This window comes from Camelina sativa, chromosome 20 (assembly GCF_030686135.1).
Source record: "Camelina sativa cultivar CO46 ecotype springtype chromosome 20, ASM3068613v1".
Taxonomy (NCBI): domain Eukaryota; kingdom Viridiplantae; phylum Streptophyta; class Magnoliopsida; order Brassicales; family Brassicaceae; genus Camelina; species Camelina sativa.
Window position 1 is genome coordinate 5416403 of NC_141899.1, and position 24464 is coordinate 5440866.

The following is a 24464-nucleotide window of genomic DNA, read 5'->3' on the forward strand; positions in this document are numbered from 1 at the left end:
TTTTTTTTTTTAATCCAAACAAGACGGCATTACATGATGGCCTCAATTTAGGTGGACGACTATTTTAACGTGTTAATAAACCATATAATATACATCTTGTAAGTGTTTCTTTAAGCAATAAGACGAGTTAATTAGGTTTCATTTTAGGAACTTCGCAGAAGAAGCAAAAAAAAAAAAAGAGATAAAAGGAGCAAAAATGTCTCCCCCGCACACCTCTGAAGATACCCATTTGTGAGTACTGTACAAATGAATATGAATAATGGATAACATATTTATTTTCTTATTTCTTTATCTATGATATATGGTTGACTCTCACTGATAACATATATACTTTTGTAAATGGATTTTAGAAAGGCTTTTCACTTGGGTTGGAATATATATTTGCATGTCTGTTCCACACAATAATATTTGTACGTATAAGATTAACAAGAACAAATATCCCAACATAATTATAAGGCTTATCCTTAATTTGTTTCTCATCATAGTCATCAATCTCTCTTTTCTTACTCTTTTATTTCCATGTATTGACTCTGAATGGTTACACACCTTGTGGAGTAGAGTTAGAGTGTAGTGAATGGGCCAAAATTTACACTTCAACTCTTGCTATTGGAATTTGCACTATCTGGTTTCACCAAAATTTTTATCACCCAGCTTATGAATTCTGGCCTTTTAATCGTGTGATTCTGAACTTATATTTTCGGGTCTGAGAGCTAATAAACAGAAAAAGTGAGCCCATGTTTCAGCCAAAACCAATTTACCACCACGAAACAAAGGCTGACATATTTTAAATTTTCAAAATTATAGTATATAATCCTTAACATTTTCGTGGAGTAAAAATAAAATAAAATAACGTGTACTGGAAAAGGAAGTAATGAGCACATTTAAAAATAGGATATGGAAGTGGCAGATGGTCATGATTGCAATTCTGGATGGACACTCTCTGCGTTATAGGCTCCATGCGAAAACAGCATCCGACGAATTATAATTTTAGCTTATGGTTTTCTTCTGTCTTACTTCGCTTCTTGTCTTTTTATGTCTTCCAAATATTCTCTCTGTAGTATATACTTATAAACAAAAGACAGTATATATAAGACATATCTATCATAGGGTACGTAAGACATTAATGTAAAGAAAAAATGGGCGCCATCCAATAATATGCAAACCATGAATAATGATAACTGGACCAAATGTAATGATTTATGTACAATTATGTGTTACCATCTAAATATAAACATGAAAAATATATGTTGTTGACAAAAGAAATGATAGTACTAGCTATATATAAATAGAGAGGTGTGATATCAATGTTGCATTGTTGCTATTATATGAATCTCATTTTCAACAATAATTTACCGTTGGAGTGGAGGGTTAGGTAAAGGAGCCACTCAGGTAACAGCCCTAGCTGCAATATCTATTTGGAAGTCACAATTCATGGTTCAATCCGGCTTTATTTTCTGTTTTTGTTATCTCTTCTTCATAAGTTATATGTATGAATTTGTGTTTTGTATGAGCTTTACAATAAACTTTTGAGTCCATTTGAGTATGTGTAACCATTTTTATTCATGCTATTAATAGCAAAAACAAATTATACATGACATCTGTATTGCTTTTGATTTTTTAGTTTACATGGCGAAGATAGTTCATTCTTAACCTAGGCATGTCATTATTTGTATTTGTGTATGTAATTTAGTATAATATAATAACATGAGAAATTAAACTAGAAAATATCGCGATCAACTTTAATCAATGTCAGAGAATGAATACCTAGTTTAGTGGAGTTTATGTATTATTATTATTTTATTTTTATATGAAAATAGAAAGAGATGAGAATCCCGCGTGGGCCGCAACTTGAAAACATGAAAATACTTGGAATGAAAGAGAAGTAAGTTGATACAGAAATTTGATTTGACCATTGAACGAGAGAGTTGATAATATTCTATGTATGCACATGTATCGGTGTATCTATGCAGTTAAATTTTATAAAGTAGAATATTCGTTAAGACGTGAAGAGGAAAGAGGTGGTTGTAAATAAAGGGGACATGCAATGCAGAAAGAGAGAGAAAGTTTTGTTTCTTTTACAACATTGGAATGATAACTCTTCCACTCAACTTCACTATATGCCTCAAAATTTACTTGTCCCAATAAGCCTGCCTAAAGGCACCTTTCTTCCCAATATGCATGTCCAAATTTATACACAAAACAACAAATATTCGCATAAGACATATGATGATCAAGCGATATATACTGTTACATGTACTATATATATCTTCTTCTTTTTCAAAAATGAACTATAATACAAGCAAAAAGCAAGCTATAACTTTTTTTTGCTTTCTTTTCAATACAATTTTCAAGTTTCTATTCCAATTTTATCTTATCAGATATGAATCTAAGTCTCGATTATTTTGTAACATGTTAGCGGTAAAACCAGTCTACTTTGTTATTTGGATTAATAGGATTCCGTCACTAGAAACTCCATCTCTAGAAATGGATCACCGTGACGGAAAGTTCTCAACATGAAATGAAAGAGATTCTTCCATATTATGCAGTTTTTATGTCAAAGTATAATTTCACAAGTTTGACAAGAAAACGACCAATCAATCTTTCCTTTAATTAGTTGTATATCTGAGATTTTGTCATTACCCTTAATTGGCGCCATTCATAATATTTTTGTTAGTACGTATAGCTGTTTATATATTATATATATAATATATCCTACTTAAAAGGCAAGTAGAATAGATAAAGTCTGCCGAATAACTCATCTATGTAGAATTAAATGGCATTAGTCACGTCGACAACAACAAATTGAACAAACCATACCAAAGTGAAGCTCAAACAATGTTACATAATTCTATTTCTGGTGCATCGTTCCTTAATAGTAACAAGAGTAAGATATTATAAATTTTTACAACTTTTTGTTTTGAAAGACAAAAGGGATACAGCTTTTTTTTGTTTGTGTGGTTTGATTCAAAGGCTAAGTCATTTCATGCCCCATGCAATGTCACCAGAGGCCACGCCTCTCAACCTTTTCACTTGCCCTTTTCCACCTAAAGCTGACTCTCTCCCTCTCTATGCATGTATATATTTGTCCTCTTGATGTATTACACTGTTCTTTATTGACCATGCACTAATGTTGATATCTAAAGAGTAAGTTGAAGAAAAAAGTTTCTTATCAGGAATGCTGGAATGTGCATACTGGAAACAATGGAAATATTCAAAAATTGATTGAGATGGAAAAGACTGTTAAGTCTTTATGCCATACTGTTATGACTCCTAAAAAAAAATCGACAAGAAAATTAGGTTAAGAATAGTGAGTGTTTGTTCTAGTTTGACTGATTCCTTGATGAAGATTTAAGTAGATAATTAACGGACTAGCTAGGATTAATGCTTCTGAATCTTCTGATCAATTAATAGTTAAAACCAATGTGAGTGAGATAGAAACCATAGTGGACCGAACAAATGTTTAAAGATCATCCATTTATCCCGCTATCCAATTTGAGAGCATCCGTTTATTAATTAAGTACTAATTTCACGTTTGGATAAGCCAGAGTCAAAGCTTTAGATATTTGAGAACCAACGTTGGTATACCGTTTTAACACATATTTGAGATGATACGTGACACAGAACCTTGCTCCACAATTCCTACGTCTCCACCTCGTATTAGCCATCAAATTTTGAGCTATCCAACCAGAGCGCCACAAAATAATAAATGACAAGATGTCCTGAAGTACATATATAAGATCTTCAGAATGAGCCGAATTCTTCAGTTTGCTTTTGTCTTAGCTTCAATAGTTTAGAGACTCGATCATGATTTAAGAGAGTGTCTGGAACACTTGGAAAATTCTAGCCACTTGGTTCAACAATGTTGCACTATCAAGAAGAATAAATTTCGAGCAGATTGGGATCAACTTATTTTCTGATTTTTATTAGAAAACGTACTAGCTTAAGATTGTTGGAGAGCACATGGTTCTTAGTAGAAGTACAATTCGATGAGAAACAATGTCTCTCAAAGCATCATAAGTCTGAATGTTTTGCTGTATGATCTCGGGAAATGAGCTTTTAACCAAAAACATCATCATTTTCGGTGCATGCCAAACTCCCTTCAGCGTCTTTTTTATTAGCATTGTTTAAAACCAGTGACTTAAAATATTCCTATAGTTTTCATTTAGGAATAATTAACTCTTATTCTTGGGATTATTAAACACTTCATATCTAAATAATTGAAATTTGACAGGTCTAATGTCATCATGCCTCGCACTCCACTCGTCTCGTTTTCTGGCTTTACTGATAATCCCAGCTTTTGTTTAATTTTAACCAAAACTATACTGTATTTGAAAAGGGCAAGTTCTTTATCTGTTTAAAGACAACACACATTAGCAAAAACAAAAGTTGAACTTAAGAAAACAAAATTAAAAAGGAAAAAAAACCTTAACATGCTTATTATAATTTGACTCGGACAACTTATTGACTATTTCCTCATTAAATATATACACTAGGAAATCAGATAAAATGACCATGAAATAATCTTTAAATAACAAAATTTTGAACTAAAAAAAAAATCGAAGTCATAAAATGGTGTCGAGGAAGTATACATGCAGATGCAGGCTAGGAGTGTTCAAATGTAATATGTTGTGTATATATATATACGTGATATAAGTTTTATATTGTTTCTCTCATGACTTATGCTAGAAAAAAATATTAGTTGTAATAATAAGATACACTGAGGAATATACTAATGTATTTCCTCTTGTGTATTATTAATATCTTATATATTTACGTTGGAACTAGATGTGCGAAACACCTCAAAACTTTTGTTGGCCTGATGACGCAGGATATATAATTAGTACTTTTATGAGATTAATTTATATCATTGTGGCTTAAGTTCTCCATGCAGTTGGATTGATTCTCTAAAAAAAATTTCTATGTAGTTTGTCATAGCTCTTTGTGAAAAATTGGGAAAACATTGAAGATTAGATTTATATGGAACATAATTAGTACATTCAGTATTATCTTGTTCTTGGAATCTCCCTAAAGTAATTTTGCACAATTCGAATGAAATCTCTAGTAATTATAGGATCTTTAGATGATATGTTGTTCTAGAGTGATTTTAAGCTTACCAATATTCACCTTACATACGTAGTCACAGAAGTTGTTGGCACAGATTTCTGGTCCTCCTCGGAGTGACTAATTAATATGTGGTTAACCTTGGGCGGTTTGTTACGTAAAACAGAATTTATAAAATCCAACATGGTTTCAAACTTTCAAAGTTGTCACACATTTCATAAATTCTAACAGACTGTCTATTATCTAATATTATGAAAAACCGGTTCAACATTTCATGTTTAACGTTTTATCACGTTAATCCAAACTAGAGTATACAGGCTACACAGAAAATCCCGTCTTTTTATATCCATAAACGCACAACAGTATATATATTTGTAAAATTGATTTTTTCCACCATCAAAAAAATATATTTTTTATAAAATTTTGTAACATTGATTTTATTTATTTATTTATAATGATTCAGTCATAGTTAGCCGTTATAGCCCGTTATATATATAGATATCTCATAATTCAGAAATCCCGATAATTAGCATTGAGATTATCTGGAATCTTCCTATTTTTGTTTAAGGCCGTGTATATGTGGATGTGGTGACGAAAAAAAAAAAATGTAAATACGTTTGTGTGTGTGTATATGACATAATAATAATATACGAAAACATATATGTACCGGATTGACCGCATAAAAAGCTTTTCGCATAGCGTAGTGCCCATTACTTTGTATAATTGCAAGATTGACCTTTCTCTCTCTCTCTTTGGTTTTAGTCTCTCTCTCTTTTTTTTTTCTCTGCAAAATTTTTTCATTTCACCACAAGATTCCAAACAAAAGAGAATTGATAGAAAGTGAGATTTGCAAAATATATTCTATCCCATCTCCCCTTGTTCTCTCCTATCATTTAAACACATATACTCTAAGTTCTTTCTCTCTCCCTCTCTTTCTCGCTCTATCTAACTAGCTAGCGCCATGACTTCTTTTGTCTCCGACCACGCCTCGAGTTCTCGATCTCTGGTCTCTATCTAAGTAACCCTAATTTTTATCTTCTCTCCTCCGCCTCCCCTGATGTTGAGATCATCAAGAACGCTTTGTCTCGCTTCTCCCCGGCTTTCTTTGGCTTTTCCGGTCACCGGATTCTGCCATGGTTTCTGCTGCTGAATCCTCTTCCTCCTCGTCAACGCTTCTTCTTCCATGTGCGTTTGCCAACAGTTTTGCTTTTATGAGGTTATTACAAAAATCTCATCATTTCTCTGCCGTCTCTGAGGACGACGACGACAACAACAAAGACATTCGCTTAGGATCCGATTATCAAGCAAAAGATAATAATCATCACCAAGTTTGTAGGAGAGATTGTAGTTTCATGGCCGATCAAGAAGAGCCGAGGAGTACTACTTCTAGGTTAAGCTCCAAGGATGACGACCATGACAACAATAGCAATAACAACAATAATAATAATAACGACAACAACAACAACAGCGAAGCCGAAGATCATGAGATGAGACAACAAGGGTGGCTCCGGCTAAGCATAGGCCACGAGGATGACGTTAAACTGGATCTTGACCATCGACAGCAACATCAAACCGATCCAACGGCTAGGAGAGACTCTTTTCTTGAGCTTAACCTTTTCTCTGGCGGTTCAAATAGAGGAGAAGAAGTTGGTCTTCCATTATCATCTCTCTTTCATCATCATCATCAGCATCAAGCCGGAGGGATGATGATTAATCCATTAATGTTCCCTACAAGGACTGAGGAGATGATTGGTCCTTGGGCGGCTGCGTTTAGAACGCCTTTTGTCCCACAAAACCTAACACATCCATCAGCATCATCTGCTTCTTTGATGATGCCATTGATGGGACCGTACTTTGGTCGCTCCAGTTTTCAGCCGCAGTTATTAGGGAATAATAATCGGGATGTGGTAGCTGGTCCAAGCTCAAGTTTTCGAGTCATTGATCCTCCCAGACGACCCCATTCCGGCATTTGGTTTCTCCTTCAAGCTTCTCAAAACCAGTAAGTGCTTAATTTCAACTACATATATAAGGACTATGTTATGTAAGGTCCAGGAAATGGATTTTCAAGATTCATATATCCTTGTTTTTAATCATCATAAGGTGTTCTCAAAATATTATATTTTCAAAACATTTAAGTTTCTGATTTTTTTTCTTTGGTGAACGTTTTAGGACAGTAGAACCATTCTTGCCTCAGATACCAAAGAGCTATTTGAGAATCAAGTAAGTACTCATCGTTTATTAGATTCTAACATTCTCGTTACTTTTTTTTTGTTGGATACAATTCTCGTTATTTATTCAACCAGCTAGCTAATTAATATAAAGAACTAAGACATAAAACGACGTTAATTATAACAAAAGCTTATTGCTAATTAATTTTGATGTTTCCGGATTTGGTAGGGACGGGAAGATGACTGTTCGACTGTTGATGAAATATTTGGTGAATAAGTTGCGATTGGAGCACGAATCCCAGGTTTTTCTTTTAGTCTCATCCCATCTCTTTTAATTTCCCTTTCTTTAACTTTATTATTGTTCTAGATTCCATGTACACGTTGCTTGCCGTAACTACAATCTCCTTAGCTTTAAAAAGAAATTTTTTAAACGTTACATAAATACCTTTTAAGCATTAAAAATGATGAAAATAGTACGCTAAAACAGAAACATATTAGTAATAGAAAAGAAGCAAACGTGGAGAGGGTATATTCATGGGGGTTGGTGTACTGAGGAACATGACAGCAACATGGGAACTAAATTGCCACAAAAGTGTCTCCATGTTAATTAGGTCACAAGTAGATGTCGTTGCTAGGTATAAGCCGTTTTGTTCTTTCTTTGTTTTTATATGCCTATTATCCATAAATTGATTTTCAACCTTTCTTCCACTTTGTCTTACTTGCTCCTTTTTGTAGTTTAGGGGTAATTGATTAACGGTCGAGCCATTAATAAGTGTCTAGCTAGAATGATCAAATTTTCATTAGTGATGAGTGCACCTTTTAGTTGATTTCTTTTATGCATATTATATAGAAATATAGATATATGGCAATCCACCTACCAATTTATATATACACCCACATTGATTTATATCCGACTTCTAGCAATTATGTGTGTTTGCGTTTTAAAATGCAAAAGTAAATTAAAAAGATATATATATATATATATATATATATGTATATAATCTTATTTAGGAGATTGTGTAATCAAATAGACAAATAATAATTTCTTTTAAGTTTGGCTACCTCACCGAAAATCAAGAACAACTAAGGCTCGCATAACCAAACCATATTCAACAAGTTTGGAGAGATACTGATTATGACGTCATACCGCATCAATAAAAGACCTCAGTTCATCGAAACGAATTGTATATATGCATGTAATATACGTACATCATGAACATGACATATATCTATATATAGTAATTATACACATACAACTGTTACTATAGCTACATCGCACGCTTCTTCTAGAGAGCTAGTTATTATCTCAAATGATGGATACAATAAAGTAACTTCATATCATATGCATGCTGACTTATTTAAAATCCTACGAGTCGAATTCATGAAACAAAAAGTGTCCTTTCCATTTATTTTTTGATGAAAGAAATAGAATTCAATCCCTAAAATTACGTACGATGCTTCTCGTGCAAATTTTAATCATTGATATCTCATATCTGTGCATTTATGCGCTCGCTTGCCCATAATACGCTATAAGACTTTATGATCCCTGAATTAATTATTTGGTTTTTTTACACAAAGAATAATTACGAAAACAAAAACGAGACTTCTTTTCTATGATAAGGGATCATTCATTATTTCAGTAATTATAACGTGCATGGAACGTCATTAATGGTATTCTTTTGATAATTACAAAACGATGCAAGCCACATGAATCTTTTAGACGTCGTACCAAAATTGCATGAGACTTTTAGATACGCATTTTAAAAATCTAACCTTATATATACGTGTGTTTACATTTTTTGAAGAACTTGCATTTCCTTGCTTCCATGCATTTATATAATACACATATATAAAATAACGCATAGAAATTTCTTAGAAATACGTACCAATATATATACTCATTTACACACAAGAAAATAATATAAAAATATTAAAGATTAATTAAAGAGACAAACTTAATTGAAATGATATTCGATTAGAGTATAAAATTATGTTTGGTTGTAACTTGTAAGCATGTTTTCCTTAGAAGCTTAGAGGTCTATTAAAATTAGTTAATTTGAGATGCAGATAAATTTAACTATAGTATTTAGGTCAACTAATGTTTAAAATTTAGTCAAATGACTAAGTTTTGTTGTCTTGTTGCATTAAGCCATGCCATGAAGTATGACAGATAAGATCAATATAAAAGTTCTTTGTGGGTATCCGTATCTTTGTACTCTCTCTCTCTCCCTCTCTCTATACACAAACATATGTGATATATCCATATCTTGATAAATGATAGGGGTTTCATTGATTAAGCTGTTTATTTCTTTCCATCATATCTCCTTTTTTTTTGGGACAACAGCCCTCATATCTCTTTCCTAGCTAAATCTATACAAAATCTACATAATAAGATACATCTTTGATACAGTATTTTATACTATTCATTTAATAGTTCATATAAAAAAATTAGCTTATACAGCACATATGTTATCTGTAATTTGATCATTAAATAGCATATTAGCGCGGATAGCTAGAGAGAAATGCAAAATGATAGCCTAATCAGATCATCAATAAATAGCTTTAAAGACTATTAGTAATTTAGTATCTGAAATGTCTTGATTCTTGAAGGTTGGTTTTCAATGGTAATTTAGAAAAAAAAATTATGAAACTCGTAAACAAAATAGGGTTACGTTCACAAGGTATCATGGACTGTTCTTTATTAGATGATCATTAATTAAAGTTGCAATTATGTTCATTCTCACACACACAATATATATAATTTGTAAATGTGTGTGAAATGTACTCCATAATTACATATAATGATGTGAATGTGTGTGTATAATAGATTTGGGTAGGGCATAGGTATATCAAGAGTGAATAATAAATATGAATGTAATGATTAGGCAGCCATAATCTGACTTCGTGGAGGCATTGTTCGTCCATTTTTGTCTTTCTCCCTCTTTTTAAGTTTCCTTTGACTTTTTAGACGTAAGAAAAGTAGAAACAAAAGGTTTTAAAAGCTAAAAATATTGCATAAAATTTCAAATTTCTTTTTGCGCCCACATGAATTGTTTTGTCAACTCGTTCGTTTTTTCTTTCAACCAACTCGTGTTTCGTTCCATAAAATAAAAAAGAAATTCTCAAATGATAATCACTTTTTGGTTTTTAATCGTAATTCAATACTCTCAAAATGATTTCAGCCCTTTGCTGGTTATGAACCTTTCAAACTCGTTGCTATATTTTTGTCTTTATATAATTACATTTTTATATATACTTTTTCATTTAATTCACCATATATATTTATCTAGTTTTTATAAAATTAGTACCCTTTTTTTTGTCAAACTAAAAAATATTAGTATTCCAAAAACGATCTCTTGTTTTTAACCGTCGACCGTAGCACATTTTTTTTCTTTTGGTTCTGATTACGTTTTCATTGCATGAATATGTAGATTGTAGTTCTAGTACTCTTTATTTAGCAGGACTGCAGGAGATTCCTATTTATAAATTTGAATAAAATAGGTGCTGATCACATCTATTATATTTTTCTTTCTTCAATGGACACTTAGCATATAATAAACTTAGGTTAAGCGAAACCGTCATGCTTATGTTAGAAGTGGCTCATCATCAACACCAGCAATTTCTTTCTGTCGCCTTGGTATGGCTAATTGTTTGTTAGTGTCTCGTGTAGGACCCTTTCCTTCACAAACCCTTAATGAATTCGGTGCTTGAAAAGCCTTTCCCCATCAACCATACTCATATCCTCTTTTAAGTGCTGCACTTTCTTAAATTTTTCCATCATCCATCCACATCTATCTATCCAAATTTTAGATGTTTTCCTTTTGTTTGGAATCATACATCATGTCTTAATCAGCAAGACTTTGTTTTAATTAACTTCTCCACTATATTTTCTGAACAATACATTCATATTGAAAACTCTCTGATCCTCGATCGTAAAAGTAAAAGTTGATTCATGTAACGTTCCAACCATTTTCTTCGGTCCATGGACGTCATCTTCTTTTTTTAGTTTGACATGGGGATTTTCTTCGATATATTGCCAATTCGTCACGCCTATTGAAATGTGTTTAAAAGTTTTTATCAGTAGATCACCTAACCAACATTTTTATACGGGTCAAATCAAACTTAACCACACAACTGTTTTAAAAAAAAAGCTTAATCTCAAATATTTGCTCTTGTAAACCATTGGTGAAACCTTGCTAAGCTAGGCTAGCAGAGGTGCCGCACCTCATGGTTTGGCAAATCAGAAATGGTCTTGGCCCCACCAATATAAACAGTATTTGGGACCTCCATTTCTTAAATTTGATTGGCCCAATGTTTGAAGTTGTTCCGTCAGAAATTCTTTTACTAGAGTGCATTGTCATTCAACATATATCTGTTTTTTTTTTTTTTTTTTAATTATAGAAAATATGTCGAAGAGAATAATAAAGTAAATTATGCCAAAAAAAATTATGAACCAAACAATATTTTTTAACAACATTCATCTATTTTATTTTATATATTAATTATATATATAAGCACGCGACTTTCAAAATCTATGTATCATATGTTGCAAAATATACCGATCGAGTCCAATGTCTTTGGGTAGGCTTGCTAGTAAATATTTTTAACATAATTAAGAAGCTAAGATGCAACTTATATATAAGCATATATGACATTTATGTTTTATTTAATGAATAAATAATGTATTTTACGTCGGGCAAAAGCAATGCATGAAGTCGCCTTCAACAACAGAATCATTGCAATTTGCTGAAAGAAAATTGCATTTTTAAAAAGGAACAAAATGGCACTAAAGGCCAGATAAGGGAGCAATGTACATGATACCCTTTTAAGTTAGTGATGCGATGCATGCAAACCATTTTAATATCTATGCATATCCGATTACGACTGCTATGGTCCCTATTTTATATTCAATTTTACATCAATTCATTATATATTTCTGTGGGTCCGTTTGATAATTAAATACAAAATAATAAGATGTTGATATGTGAGATAGAACAACACTTTCATATGCTAATTTTGTATAATGCTAACTAAGTATAAGAATAATGTATAACAACCGTAGAGAATATTTCATTTGGTACGTCTTTAGATAATTAATACACCGTATCTAACAGCAGCAACTACATTAATTATAATATATATATATATTTTATATTTATATACATAGTCCCACTAAAAAAAAGAAAGAATGTGAGCTAAAATGCTTTTTGGGTCGCAAACCTTAGTCAGCAAAACGTAAAGAGAAGACGTGCATGAGATGATGGTGAAGTTTTCATGGGGTAGTGTCTCCATTGAGTTTCTTCCGTTTAGAAATCAACTTTAGTTTTATCACAATATCTTTATATTTATTGATCAATTTTTCTACAACTATCGTTTCTGCAAATATAGTAAGAGTTCAACTATATAGAGTGAGATGTATAATTAGATAAATAATAGTAGGAGATACTCAGAAATTACGATATACTCTCTCCGTTTCAAAATATAGAATGTTTTAGTGGAAACACGCCTATTAATAAATAGTTACTTTTAAAAAGTTTAGCTAATTATAAACAAGTCTGCATAATAGAAAATATAAATTTAATTTAAAAGTTGCATAGAAAGTTGGAAACATTCTATATTATAAAACAAAAATACTTTTCTAAGCATCCTAGATTATGAAACGGAGGGAGTATTATATTATTTAACCTTTTTTTTTACCATTAGTTGAATACTCAGAAATTATGACAGAACATAATAGTCCATATTGGAAAATAGATTACGGGTAGAAAAAAATTGTGGGCCACGAAATGATTAAGATTAAGACATCGTGGGTACCATTCAAATATATGATCAAGTAGTTTGTATAAATTATTGTGTGAATATGTGTTGTGTAGTTTTTTCTTTAGCTTATAATATGTGAAATAAGTGGTGGTGTCATTGTTGTTGGTGTTGCTCGTTCTTTAAAAAGCATAGTGTTTAGAAAATCAGGAATCTCTTAGAAGTAAAGTAGAGATGACATAATTACGGCATTGCGTAGCCACCATGACACGTGGTTTTTTCTCCACTCCGTCACACCTACGATGCAATGATCTCATTAAACCCCAAATTTTATTACATTATTATCACATGATATGGCCTTGGTCTGTTTCTACTCATTTTTTGTTTTGGCTCATCATGTATATTAGCTTGTTTTGAGTGTGATTAACATGTTAATAATGTACGTACTAGTATCTACATGTGGGACTAATAATGACTTATATTTGTGATAATGAAAAGCAGGTAGAGATAAGATGCAGAGGGCAAGAACTGGAGCCAGTGTTGACACTACAACACGTGAGAGATGCAATATGGAGAGGAAGCAGAGACAATTCATCTCTTTCATCACAAAACATTACTTTGCTTCCAAACTCATCTACCTCTGATCATCTCATGGTCCTCCATTATGGTAGGACTATTTCTTAACTATATATACTATCTATTTTATTTATTATTATTTTTTATATAACACCATATATATATATTTCTCAATAAAATAACTACCCACCACATTCTTCTTTTTTTTTTTTTTTTTTTTTTTCTTTCTTCTTTAACTCAACATCCCACCTTCTTCAATTGTTTTTTCCCCTTTTCTTGTTTTTTTTTTTTTTTGGCGGGTGGTTTCGATTATTTATTTTCCATTAAGGCTTTTTCTTGGTGCGATTTATCTGTCCAATGAGCAAGAACGAAAGAGTTATCTAATTCAGTAGGAATATGCATACCCCGTTTGATGTTTTTTTTATTGTTGTATCTTCTGGGGTTGCGAGGAACGTTAACGCATGAAAATGTATTAAATATTTATACACATTGTTTTTTCATGCTATAGTAATATTATTACTCTTACTAATTGCGAGGTGACAATCTTTTGACATAGTTGATATAAAATGTTGCTGATGTTCTAATCTACTGTTTAATTTTTGTCTGAGAAAATGGGCCTTATTGGGCCTACCATCAAAACCAACTCTATGTCAAACTGGATTAGATCTGCACTATCAAATTATCGGCCCGTTACCATAACGAACCGTGATATGTTTAACAAACTGATGATGACACTCACTATAGTCTCTAAACAATCCATAAGGTTATATACAAAACCACTAGTTTAGTTTTTCTTCAAAATCACATTGTGATCAATGTTCTCCAATTTCGAACTTGGGTGACCAAATTGTTGTAGATGGATAAATTGTCGGCGAAGAATGATATACACATAAATCATTGACAGATTCATATTAGATCGTTGATCGAGAGAGCAACAACAAATGTATGAAAAGTGTTGTATTTTTGTAAATTTATATCATTCAAATACAACTCATTTGTTTTGGTCTTACCCCTTCTTGGTAAAGTAACTAAAGTAGACTTACTCAACTCTCTTCTTCTTGTAAGTTGTAACAAAAAAAAACAAAGATGTCTTTTGTCTGACTCCATAATCACACCACCATCACCAAGAATAAGAAGATCTAGGTCTTGCATCTCTCTCTCTCTCATTACAATGGAACGAGCACGAACCGAAAGCCCTAGCTACTTCCGTCAATGGAGCGGTGAGTCAGGAGGCACCACCAATGCCGCCGTAGCTCCTTCTTCTCCGGCGCGTCATCATCACCATGCTCGATCTTCTTCCGTCACTACTATGTCAAACGTCAAACGAGCTCAAAACGTCGCTGCTAAAGCTGCTGCTCAGAGGCTTGCTAAGGTCATGGCTTCACAGACCAACAATGATGACGACGACGATGATGATGATGAAGTCGGTGGTGATGATTTAGGTTTCCGATATGGTGCTCCTCCCCCTCCTCTGTCTTTCACTAGGAATGCTTCTTCCACAATCGCTAAACCTAAACCTGTTGTTCCTCCTCCAAAGATCGCTAGATCTTCCTCCCCTGCGGTAAAGTTGAATCCTTTTTTCTTGGCTTTAGTAGAAACCAAATCCACCCAATTTACCAAATTTGTTTGCTTTTCAATCGTAGAGATTTAAGGAGATTGGTTCATAGTTTCTAATTTTGGAAAAATGTGGGATTTTGTTTTGATTGTTAAAGTTGGGAATGTAGTAGTAAGGGAGAACTATTTAAGGGATGTTCTAATGGGAGAAACTGTGTGGTGTGATTGTGAATTTCACAGTTATCTCGGAACACTCCAGCCGTATCTGTTCGTGCATCGCAACCGCCTGTCCCGCCGAGTAAAATGTCTCAAAGGAATCAAACTACACCAGTTGTAACTCCTAAGAATCAGTTGAGTGAAAAGAGGTGAGAATAGAGTTCATAAACTATATCTTGGTATTACAACTAGTTTAGTTTGTTTTTGTATTCATGACTTGGAATTGTTTGTCAATTGCAGGGTTTTAGCTGATATTGGTCATCTTAATGGAAAAGATTCGAAAGATCAGCATGAAGCATCCGCTCTTCGTGATGAAGTATATGACTGATTCCTTTTTTCTGTGTGTTTCTTATGTGTTGATATTTTTTTAGATAAAATTGCTTGATGGAAACTGACAGTTGCATTACATTACAGCTCGATATGATGCAAGAGGAGAATGAGAGTATTCTTGAGAAGGTATAAAGTCTTTTCTTTTAGGTTTCCATCTATTCCAGAGTAATTTGATTTATATGTTTGAGCTTATGAACAGCTTAGGCTTGAGGATGAGAGATGCCATGAAGCAGAAGCTAGAGTGAGAGAGCTTGAAAACCAGGTAGTTGGGACCAATGATGAACTTGCCTGTATGCATCACTTTTTGGTTTAAAAAAAATACTATACTCACCTTTGAGTCAAAATTTAGGTGACTTCTTTGGGGGAAGGTGTATCTTTGGAAGCTAAACTTCTGAGCCGGTAGTCAATATCAATATAATATGTTGCCAGGTTTTTCGTTTTTTTGTTGAAAATTTGAAATGCTTACATGAATGTGTTTTGTTACATGCTGCAGAAAAGAAGCTGCTTTGCGTCAAAGAGAGGTACTTCAAAGTCTGAGGCTAACTCAAGTTTTAGTATTACGTGGTGATTTTGTTTCCAAATATGAAGATGTTGTTCTGGCTTTTTTAGATTCACCAATTCTCACTCTATGACAGGCGGCCCTTAAAGAGGCAAGGCAGAATAGAGAAGGAACTAATAAAGAGACTACTGCTCTTCGGTCTCAAGTAGAGGTAGGCCCTATTTTATGTCCATGTGTTACATGTACTATGAGGTGTTAATAAGTCAAAGTGAAGAAATCTTATATTTTCTATGTTTCACTTTGATTCAGAATGCAAAAATTGAGACCGCTGCTATAGTAGCACAACTTCAAGGAGCAGAATCTGAAGTCAACGCTCTAAGGACGATGACACATAGAATGATATTGACCCAAAAAGAGATGGTTTGTGTTCATGTTTTTGCATAGTCTACATATAAGCTTATGATAGTGTTTATGTAAGACACCTTTGTACAATTTCAGGAGGAAGTTGTTCTTAAGCGATGCTGGCTTGCTCGGTATTGGGGTTTAGCTGCCAGATATGGTAAGGGGTAACAAACGTACCTACTTAATGGCATAACTAGAACTTTTATGCCATCATGAATCTTTGCTTCTTGACATCTGTGCATATTTGCATTTCAGGCATTTGTTCGGATATTGCTACATCAAAGTACGAATACTGGTCATCTCTGGCACCTCTTCCTTTTGAAATTGTGCTGTCAGCTGGGCAGAAGGCTAAAGAAGAAAGTTGGGAAAAAGGCAAGCAATCACTCAGTCATGTTTCTCAGATATCTGTTGTGAATTGTGATAGCATTCTATAATTTTGATTTTCACTTCTCATCTGTTGGCTATGAAAATATCGGACCAGATTCTGAAGAGAACGAGAAGAGGAGCCAGCTCGTTCAAGATTTAAATGATCTAACAGGAGAGGGAAATATTGAAAGTATGCTCTCTGTGGAAATGGGTTTAAAGGAACTAACTTCTTTAAAGGTTTATCCTCATTATCTCTTGCTTTGGTTCATGCATTAGCCCCTCTTTCATTTTTCTCATGGACTATGTCTGTTCTTTTGAAGGTTGAAGTTGCCATTACTATTACATTAGGCCAGCTAAGGTTGGCCAATACTCGACTGTCTGATGTCGGTGAGCTTCTTTTTGACTTCAATATATTATGTTGCTCCTTGCATTAGCTATAAATGGCGACTTTACCCAGGCTTCTAATAACACCATCAAGATTGTTAAGATAATAGCGTATATGTTCTACTTTATTTCTTTTGTAACCCATTTTAAATGGCTATGCTTCTCTGCAACTGATGCTCGTCTTATTTCAGAGTTAAAATCACCGGGTGGTCCTAAGATCATGGAGACACTTGGTATGTTTATTTAGCTTATATCGCTGCATTCCTAGGTCAACATCACGGTGTTATGAAATTCAAAATATGGTGTAAATCATAATCCACAAAGTTACAATGAAAGATTCTTGATACATGTTCATGAAAAACATAACTCGAGTTTCAGCTTTCTATGTTAACATTTCATATACTACTTAATCAAAGAGAACAAACAGTTCTTCTTATTCTTGAGGATAATTCTGAACTTCGCCTGTTGCCCTTTGCAGAATTGAGTCCAGAAGAGTCTGAGGATGTTCTCTTCAAGGAGGTACATAACTACAAGCCTTTTCTCTGTTTTCTCTCATGGGATTTTCCTTCATCTGATCTCGCCCCTTTTGTACTGAATTCTGTTCTTCTATGTATCTATTGGAGATATTTTCGTCAGCTCAATCATGGCCTTTCTCCATTCTTAACATGAATCCTTTGGAACTTTTGGCAGGCTTGGCTCACGTACTTCTGGAGAAGAGCAGAATCCCTTGGCATAGAAGTGGACATTGCAAGAGAACGTCTTAGATTCTGGATCGGTAGGAGCGCACACTCCCCATCTTCACATGACGCCATTGAAGGTACAACCTGACTCACCAAGTTCCTTTTAGCCAGGAGAGGAGTACCCATAACACAATTACTAAATTTGTTGGTTCTAATTTTCAGTTGAGCAAGGACTAACAGAACTTAGAAAGCTGCGGATAGAACGTAGATTGTGGGAAGCCTCCAGGTCCAGCCAGTAAGTAGTGACCTTGGGGACCTCGGGATCCCAGAACAGTCATGTTACCTCAGCTTTAACAGTACTGTATATCATACATGCTTTCTTCTGTGTGGTTTGAGTACTTTGCAGTCAGGAAAATGTTAATCCAGTTTTGCAAACATAAGAATTGTATTACACGCACTACTTTTGACATATAATATATCCACGTTTTCACGCTCTTACCATCAACTTGTTGGATTAGAATCCAATGTAAAGTATCTACTGATACAGACTTTAAATACCATCACCAGTAATCATTACAAGAACACTTTCCCTCCCTGAAATGGTGAAACCTTCTGGAATCTCGAATAACGATTTCATGTCCTGTAACCAAAGATACATGCTTTGCAAACTCATGACAATCTGGGCATGCCCGAAGATTCTTGAACACCTTAATCGGTTCACGGGCATTGCCATTCACCGATATCAGCCCAAATGCGATGGCAAGTCTCTCGCTATGATCAAGAAGCTGTTCTCTTCTCTCTGTCATACTACACTGAAACATATCACCTTCCATGAAACCGTCAAACTCCTTAAGCTTCTCATAGATCTCCCGAGTTTGTGGATGGTGTTTATCACCCACTATAAATCGATGAATCTTACCCTTTTCTTGGATCCAGCTGCAGCTCAGTTCCTTCTTTAACATCCTCTCATTCATTAGTTTCATCATTTCAGCAGCTTCTTCCCACTTTCCAGCCCAGGTAAACAGATTAAACGGTAACACATATCCAGCTGTATCTTCTGGATCAAGTTGGCGCAGTTCCTCACCAGCAATCTTGCCCAGTTCAAGATTCTTGTGAGTCCAACAGCCACTTAGAAAGCATTTCCAGCTCATTGCATCAGGTTGAAAAGGCATATTCTTCATAAATTTGAGAGCTTCGTCTAATAGGCCTGCGCGGGCATAAATGTCGATCATACAATCATAATGGTCGATAGTCGGAGCCACATTGTATTTCCGAAGCATCGTGTCTAAGTAATGCCTTCCCTGTTCAACAAGGCCTGCATGGCTGCAGGCGGTTAAAACCGCAATAAATGTAACTGAGTTTGGCTTCATACCACAGCTCACCATTTTCTCAAACAATCTCAGTGCCTCAGAGGCATTCCCATAGTAAGCATGACCTGACAGAAAAGCCGTCCAAGCAACAATGTCCGGGTTGTCCATTGACTCAAAGACTTCATGTGCATCATCTAAGCATCCACATTTTGAATACATCGTGATAAGAGCGCTTTCTCCATACTGAGATCCAATCAGACTTCTTTTTATAGCATCTGCATGAATTTGACCACCAATGTTGCAATCTGCGAGTACTGAACACGCTTGGAATATGCTAGTATATGTGAACGAATTAAGAACCGCCGCATTTTTACTTCTCAAAGACTTGAAGGTTTTAACAGCCTCCTCAAACTGACTCATTTGGCAGTATCCAGAAATGATTGCACTCCAGGTAACATCATTAGGCTCACTGATTTCTTGGAATACGCGGCAAGCAGACTCGAAGCTAGAACATTTGATGTAAAAATCGACGAGTGGAGTTCCAACCGAGACTTCAGATTCCAGTCCAAGCTTAGCGACACAGGCATGAATTTGCTGGCCAAGATTAAGCTCTTCAAGAGAAGCACAAGCTTTAAGAACAACTGAAAACACAAAACTGTCCCATTCAACACCTTCGGTTACCAAATCAACAAACAGTTTCAAAGCATCTCTTGCTCTTCCAGCTTGAGTATAACCTACCATCAATCCCGTCCACGCCACTGGTTTCTTCACAGCCATCTGATCGAACACTCGCTTAGCACCCACTAACCAACCACATTTCACGTACATATTCAAGATCCCAATCTCTATAGATGCGTTGCTACATAACCCAGTACGCATAACATGAGCATGAATCTGTCTACCAACGTTTAAACTCCTAGGATTTACCAAAGATTTCAAGAGTGTAGTATACATAGAAGAAGGAGGCTTTTCCCCTGACGCTAGCATTCCAGAGAACAAACCAACAGCTTTATCTAAAAACCCTTGTCCGGCATAAGCAGTTATCATCGTAACTCTCGACGCTGCGTTTAACTCAGGCATTTCATCGAACAACTTATCTGCATCTTCCAAGCTCCCACACTCACAGTACATTTGTAACACACAATTCTGAAGAAACACAGAAGGATTCTCAAAAGCCATCCGCATGCGATCGTGTAAGAGTCTCCCATGAGATAAAGACTTCAAATTTCTGCAAGCCTCAAAGAGACATTGGTATGAATACGGACTAACGGAGACGCCAGCCTTATCCATTTCTTGGAAAAACTCAAACGCTTCGTTGAGTTTCCCATTCTTTGACAACGAAACCAAATGAAGATTCTCTACTTGTCCTTGCTTATGCTCGATTTTAACAGACGAAGAAGAAGAAGTGCTCGATTTCAGAGATACCCACGACGGAATCTGATCGAAATTTGAATTTTTTGTAACCGGAACTCGAGATGGGATGTACGAAGACTGTACAGTGAGTATCGTCATCGTTGATTGAACAATTCAACACAAAAAAGTTTACACCTTTACGAGAGAACAAACGAAAGAGAAGCAAAAAATAAAAACTCGACCTTTTTTTTTTTTACATTAATGGTTGATTGGTGAGAAACGACAACGTTTTCAAGTTTCCATCTTTGGCGTCTCTCTCGTCAATGACTTGAGGGTTGATGAGCCGTAAGATATCTCTCCTCTTGTTGTTTTAAAAACCTATCAAATAATATTCATTTCGCTCGGCCTTCTTCTTCTTGTTTCTCCAATGGCGGCTACTAGGGTTCGGTGTTGTCATAGCAATGCACCTTTCACAAGATCGCCGCTTACCAGCCTTCGAAACTCGCCGACGCTACCGATTTCTCCGAGTCGTGTCGATTTCTCTGCGCTGAAGGGATCAAAGAAATTGTCTTTATTACCCATTGGGGATGGCTCCTCCATTAGAAGAGTGTCAGGTTCAGGCTGCAGAAACAAGACTATACGAGCTGTGTTGGATGAGAAGAAGACGAACGCGATAACGGAGGTAGAGGAGAAGGGATTCACGTGCGTGATGAAGTTTGGTGGATCGTCGGTGGCGACTGCAGAGAGAATGAGGGAAGTTGCGGATTTGATTTTGACTTTTCCGGAAGAAAGTCCCGTCATTGTTCTCTCTGCAATGGGGAAAACTACCAACAATCTCTTGCTTGTAATGCTGAAAATGCTCTCTCCCTTTTCTCTGTTTTCTATTCAAAGGTTTGAACTTTTGGATTTGAATTTCTGATTTTGTTGCTAGTAAAGGCGGGAGAGAAGGCTGTGTGTTGTGGTGTTTCTAATGCATCTGAGATCGAGGAGTTGAGCATTATAAAGGAATTGCATCTCAGGTTTTGGTTTTGTTTGAAAAATATGATTGATTTGGTAACCTTTTAAGTCTTGCTTGCTGTTGGTTTTGGTTTTGATCAAGAATATGTGTTTTTGTTTTTTGTTGTTTCAGGACAGTGAAAGAGCTCAACATCGATCCCTCTGATATCTTGTGTAAGCATAGACCTTCCAATACTTGTAACAGCTTCATTCTTGCTTATTTTGAGTAGGCTCATAAATGTTTGATTGATGATGAGTTTGGTAATATCCAAGAATCTATATGCATTGCTGTTTGTTAATTTTTGTTACATTTTTCAGCATATTTGGAAGAACTTGAGCAACTCCTGAAGGGCATAGCCATGATGAAGGAGTTGACACTTCGAACCAGAGATTACCTAGTCTCTTTTGGAGAGTGCTTGTCCACGAGGATTTTCGCTGCTTATCTTAATAAACTCGGTGTCAAGGCACGCCAAGTATGTTCATCATCATATTCTAGTACTAGTTAAATTTTCTTAAATATCTTATTTGGTTGACTAATTACTTAAATTGTATATTGGTAACTATTCAATCATATTTCAGTTTAGGTTCAGTTTCGGTTTAAAAAGTATTATAACCAAGTTGAAACTGTATACTCTTTGAACTGGTCAGGAAATTTTTGTATTAGTTTGTTTTTTGGCTAGTCACAGAACACATATTGGTGTAGTTTTATCTTTTGTTTGCTACACTTGCCTTGGTTTGAGTTTCTTGCACATGCACTTTGGCGACTCTAATTGACATCTTGTTGAGATGTTCACGCTAATTAGATTTATGGGTGATTACGTTGCAGTACGATGCTTTTGAAATTGGGTTTATTACAACGGATGATTTCACAAACGGGGATATACTGGAAGCAACTTATCCAGCCGTTGCCAAGAGATTATTTGAAGATTGGATGCATGATCCTGCCGTTCCTATTGTAACGGGTTTCCTTGGGAAGGTATTTCTAAGGAACAGTTTACAATCTACTGATAATCAGGATTTTCATTCATGTTTTCGTGGCTTGCCTCATTCTTTTCATTCAATAACAGGGTTGGAAAACTGGTGCGGTTACTACATTGGGTAGGGGTGGCAGTGATTTGACGGCAACCACAATTGGTAAAGCATTGGGTTTGAAAGAGATTCAGGTTCTTTTACAGCCTCAAAATTTAAAGTTTTCTTTTTAAAGGTTGTGGACATCTATGTTCAGTTTGGATTTTTGTTTTTCCATTGAGTAGGTGTGGAAAGATGTTGATGGTGTTCTAACATGTGACCCTACTATTTATAAACGTGCTACACCAGTACCATATCTGACATTCGACGAAGCAGCCGAGCTAGCTTATTTTGGTGCACAGGTCCTACTCTACTTGTATGCAATAATACTGAAGTCCTGTTATTAGAACTATCACATGAATATTTTGTACAATGGAAATGCTCATGTGAAGAAATAAAATTATTGCTGCAGGTCTTGCACCCACAGTCAATGAGACCAGCAAGAGAGGGAGAGATTCCTGTAAGGGTTAAGAATTCTTATAACCCTAAAGCTCCTGGAACAATCATCACTAAAACAAGAGACATGACTAAGGTATAGAGTCTCCTAATTTGTGTTCTTTTTATGCAGCTCATGTGAGAACCTTTATAGAAAACCAAAATTTATACTTCTTCATGTGACAGACAATTTTAACAAGCATTGTTCTGAAACGAAATGTGACCATGTTGGATATAGCAAGCACACGAATGCTTGGTCAGGTTGGATTCCTTGCAAAGGTAAAACTGTGCATCTTAATGTCTCAGAAGTTCATTTTTGAGAACTCATTTATTAGCGCAAGGTCGGAATGGTGTTCTGCTCAATTATTAGGTTCTGTTGATAATCAACATAGCCTTTGTGGCTCCTTACTCTTTTATCCAGGTATTTTCGATATTTGAGGAACTTGGCATTTCAGTCGATGTTGTTGCCACTAGTGAAGTCAGTATATCTCTGACCCTGGACCCTTCAAAACTTTGGAGCAGGGAACTTATTCAACAGGTAGTTCTAGTAGAATCCCTAACACTTTAATTTTCAATTCGTATAGCATGCTTTTAAGGCCTTTTTTTTCCTTATCCTTGTAACAGGAGCTTGATCATGTAGTTGAAGAACTGGAGAAAATTGCAGTTGTGAATCTTCTTAAAGGAAGGGCAATCATCTCTCTAATTGGGAATGTTCAACATTCCTCCCTGATTTTAGAGAGGGTTAGATCTTGCCTCCGAATAAGATTACTTCATGATTCTAACAAAGAAAGATACATTTCTTTGCGCTTCTTACATAATTGTTTTTTACTCTGGGCAGGCGTTTCATGTTCTATATACCAAAGGTGTTAATGTCCAAATGATATCACAAGGAGCATCCAAGGTAACACTGCTTATCACCGAACTCTCTTTACGTCCTCACCTAACAAATGTCTTGTTTGTTTTGAAATCTTGTAGGTAAACATTTCCTTTATAGTAAACGAGGCTGAAGCTGAAGGATGTGTTCAGGCCCTTCACAAATCCTTCTTCGAGAGCGGTGACCTCTCAGAGTTAATGATACAACCCAGACTTGGAAACGGTTCACCAGTTAGGACAATGCAAGTAGAAAACTGACGTGACAAGCTCATTGTTTGGTGTGCGTTGTTCTTTGTATTTCTTCCGAGTGTAGTATGTACGTTCGTCAAGAGCTGCTTGTTGTTTTATGTTTAGGCACGGGAACTACTGGCTATCTTTCATTTGTTGTAAGACCAATTGTTTGGACCATTTGCGTTATCAAAGTTTAACCAGTAAC

At 35.2% G+C, this 24464-nt stretch overlaps 4 protein-coding genes across 5 annotated transcripts; 3 read left to right on the plus strand and 1 right to left on the minus strand.

The window, feature by feature from the left end:
• The first annotated feature begins 5773 nt into the window (after window positions 1-5773).
• Window positions 5774-14091, plus strand: LOC104769540 (uncharacterized). Of its 2 annotated transcripts, none has more exons than XM_010493769.3 (4): window positions 5774-7060; window positions 7231-7281; window positions 7459-7531; window positions 13485-14091. In XM_010493769.3, the coding sequence occupies exons 1-4, from the start codon at window positions 6195-6197 to the stop codon at window positions 13668-13670; spliced, it is 1176 nt and encodes a 391-aa protein (XP_010492071.1). In that variant the 5' UTR covers window positions 5774-6194; the 3' UTR covers window positions 13671-14091. The 2 variants fall into 2 exon arrangements, with proteins under 2 accessions (XP_010492071.1, XP_010492072.1); XM_010493770.3 differs by having other exon boundaries at window positions 13488-14091.
• Window positions 14092-14301: 210 nt separating this feature from the next.
• Window positions 14302-18491, plus strand: LOC109124568 (coiled-coil domain-containing protein SCD2). Its single transcript, XM_010493772.3, has 17 exons — window positions 14302-15123; window positions 15357-15481; window positions 15573-15648; window positions 15747-15788; window positions 15862-15924; window positions 16012-16061; window positions 16156-16183; window positions 16298-16372; window positions 16471-16581; window positions 16660-16720; window positions 16819-16935; window positions 17045-17166; window positions 17250-17316; window positions 17505-17546; window positions 17792-17832; window positions 18004-18130; window positions 18216-18491. The coding sequence occupies exons 1-17, from the start codon at window positions 14734-14736 to the stop codon at window positions 18290-18292; spliced, it is 1614 nt and encodes a 537-aa protein (XP_010492074.2). The 5' UTR covers window positions 14302-14733; the 3' UTR covers window positions 18293-18491.
• LOC104769542 (pentatricopeptide repeat-containing protein At5g13270, chloroplastic) lies at window positions 18420-20815 on the minus strand. The gene has a single exon (XM_010493771.2). The coding sequence runs from the start codon at window positions 20813-20815 to the stop codon at window positions 18554-18556; it is 2262 nt and encodes a 753-aa protein (XP_010492073.1). The 3' UTR covers window positions 18420-18553.
• LOC104769544 (aspartokinase 1, chloroplastic) lies at window positions 20426-24463 on the plus strand. Its single transcript, XM_010493773.3, has 13 exons — window positions 20426-21500; window positions 21593-21675; window positions 21786-21826; window positions 21971-22125; window positions 22479-22628; window positions 22720-22815; window positions 22906-23022; window positions 23133-23252; window positions 23342-23434; window positions 23577-23693; window positions 23780-23896; window positions 23994-24056; window positions 24131-24463. Exons 1-13 carry the CDS (start codon window positions 21084-21086, stop codon window positions 24284-24286), a joined length of 1725 nt encoding a protein of 574 aa, XP_010492075.2. The 5' UTR covers window positions 20426-21083; the 3' UTR covers window positions 24287-24463.
• The last annotated feature ends 1 nt before the right edge of the window (window position 24464 follows it).

Coding starts and splice junctions, on each gene's coding strand:
- LOC104769540 (XM_010493769.3), top strand. CDS start 6,195: ATGGTTTCTGCTGCTGAATCCTCTTCCTCCTCGTCAACGCTTCTTCTT. Junction 7,282..7,458: donor AAGAGCTATTTGAGAATCAA/GTAAGTACTCAT, acceptor CGGATTTGGTAG/GGACGGGAAGATGACTGTTC. Junction 7,532..13,484: donor GATTGGAGCACGAATCCCAG/GTTTTTCTTTTA, acceptor GATAATGAAAAG/CAGGTAGAGATAAGATGCAG.
- LOC109124568 (XM_010493772.3), top strand. CDS start 14,734: ATGGAACGAGCACGAACCGAAAGCCCTAGCTACTTCCGTCAATGGAGC. Junction 16,373..16,470: donor CTCTTCGGTCTCAAGTAGAG/GTAGGCCCTATT, acceptor ACTTTGATTCAG/AATGCAAAAATTGAGACCGC. Junction 16,721..16,818: donor GGGTTTAGCTGCCAGATATG/GTAAGGGGTAAC, acceptor TTTGCATTTCAG/GCATTTGTTCGGATATTGCT.
- LOC104769542 (XM_010493771.2), bottom strand. CDS start 20,815: ATGACGATACTCACTGTACAGTCTTCGTACATCCCATCTCGAGTTCCG.
- LOC104769544 (XM_010493773.3), top strand. CDS start 21,084: ATGGCGGCTACTAGGGTTCGGTGTTGTCATAGCAATGCACCTTTCACA. Junction 21,827..21,970: donor CGATCCCTCTGATATCTTGT/GTAAGCATAGAC, acceptor TACATTTTTCAG/CATATTTGGAAGAACTTGAG. Junction 23,253..23,341: donor AAACAAGAGACATGACTAAG/GTATAGAGTCTC, acceptor TTCATGTGACAG/ACAATTTTAACAAGCATTGT.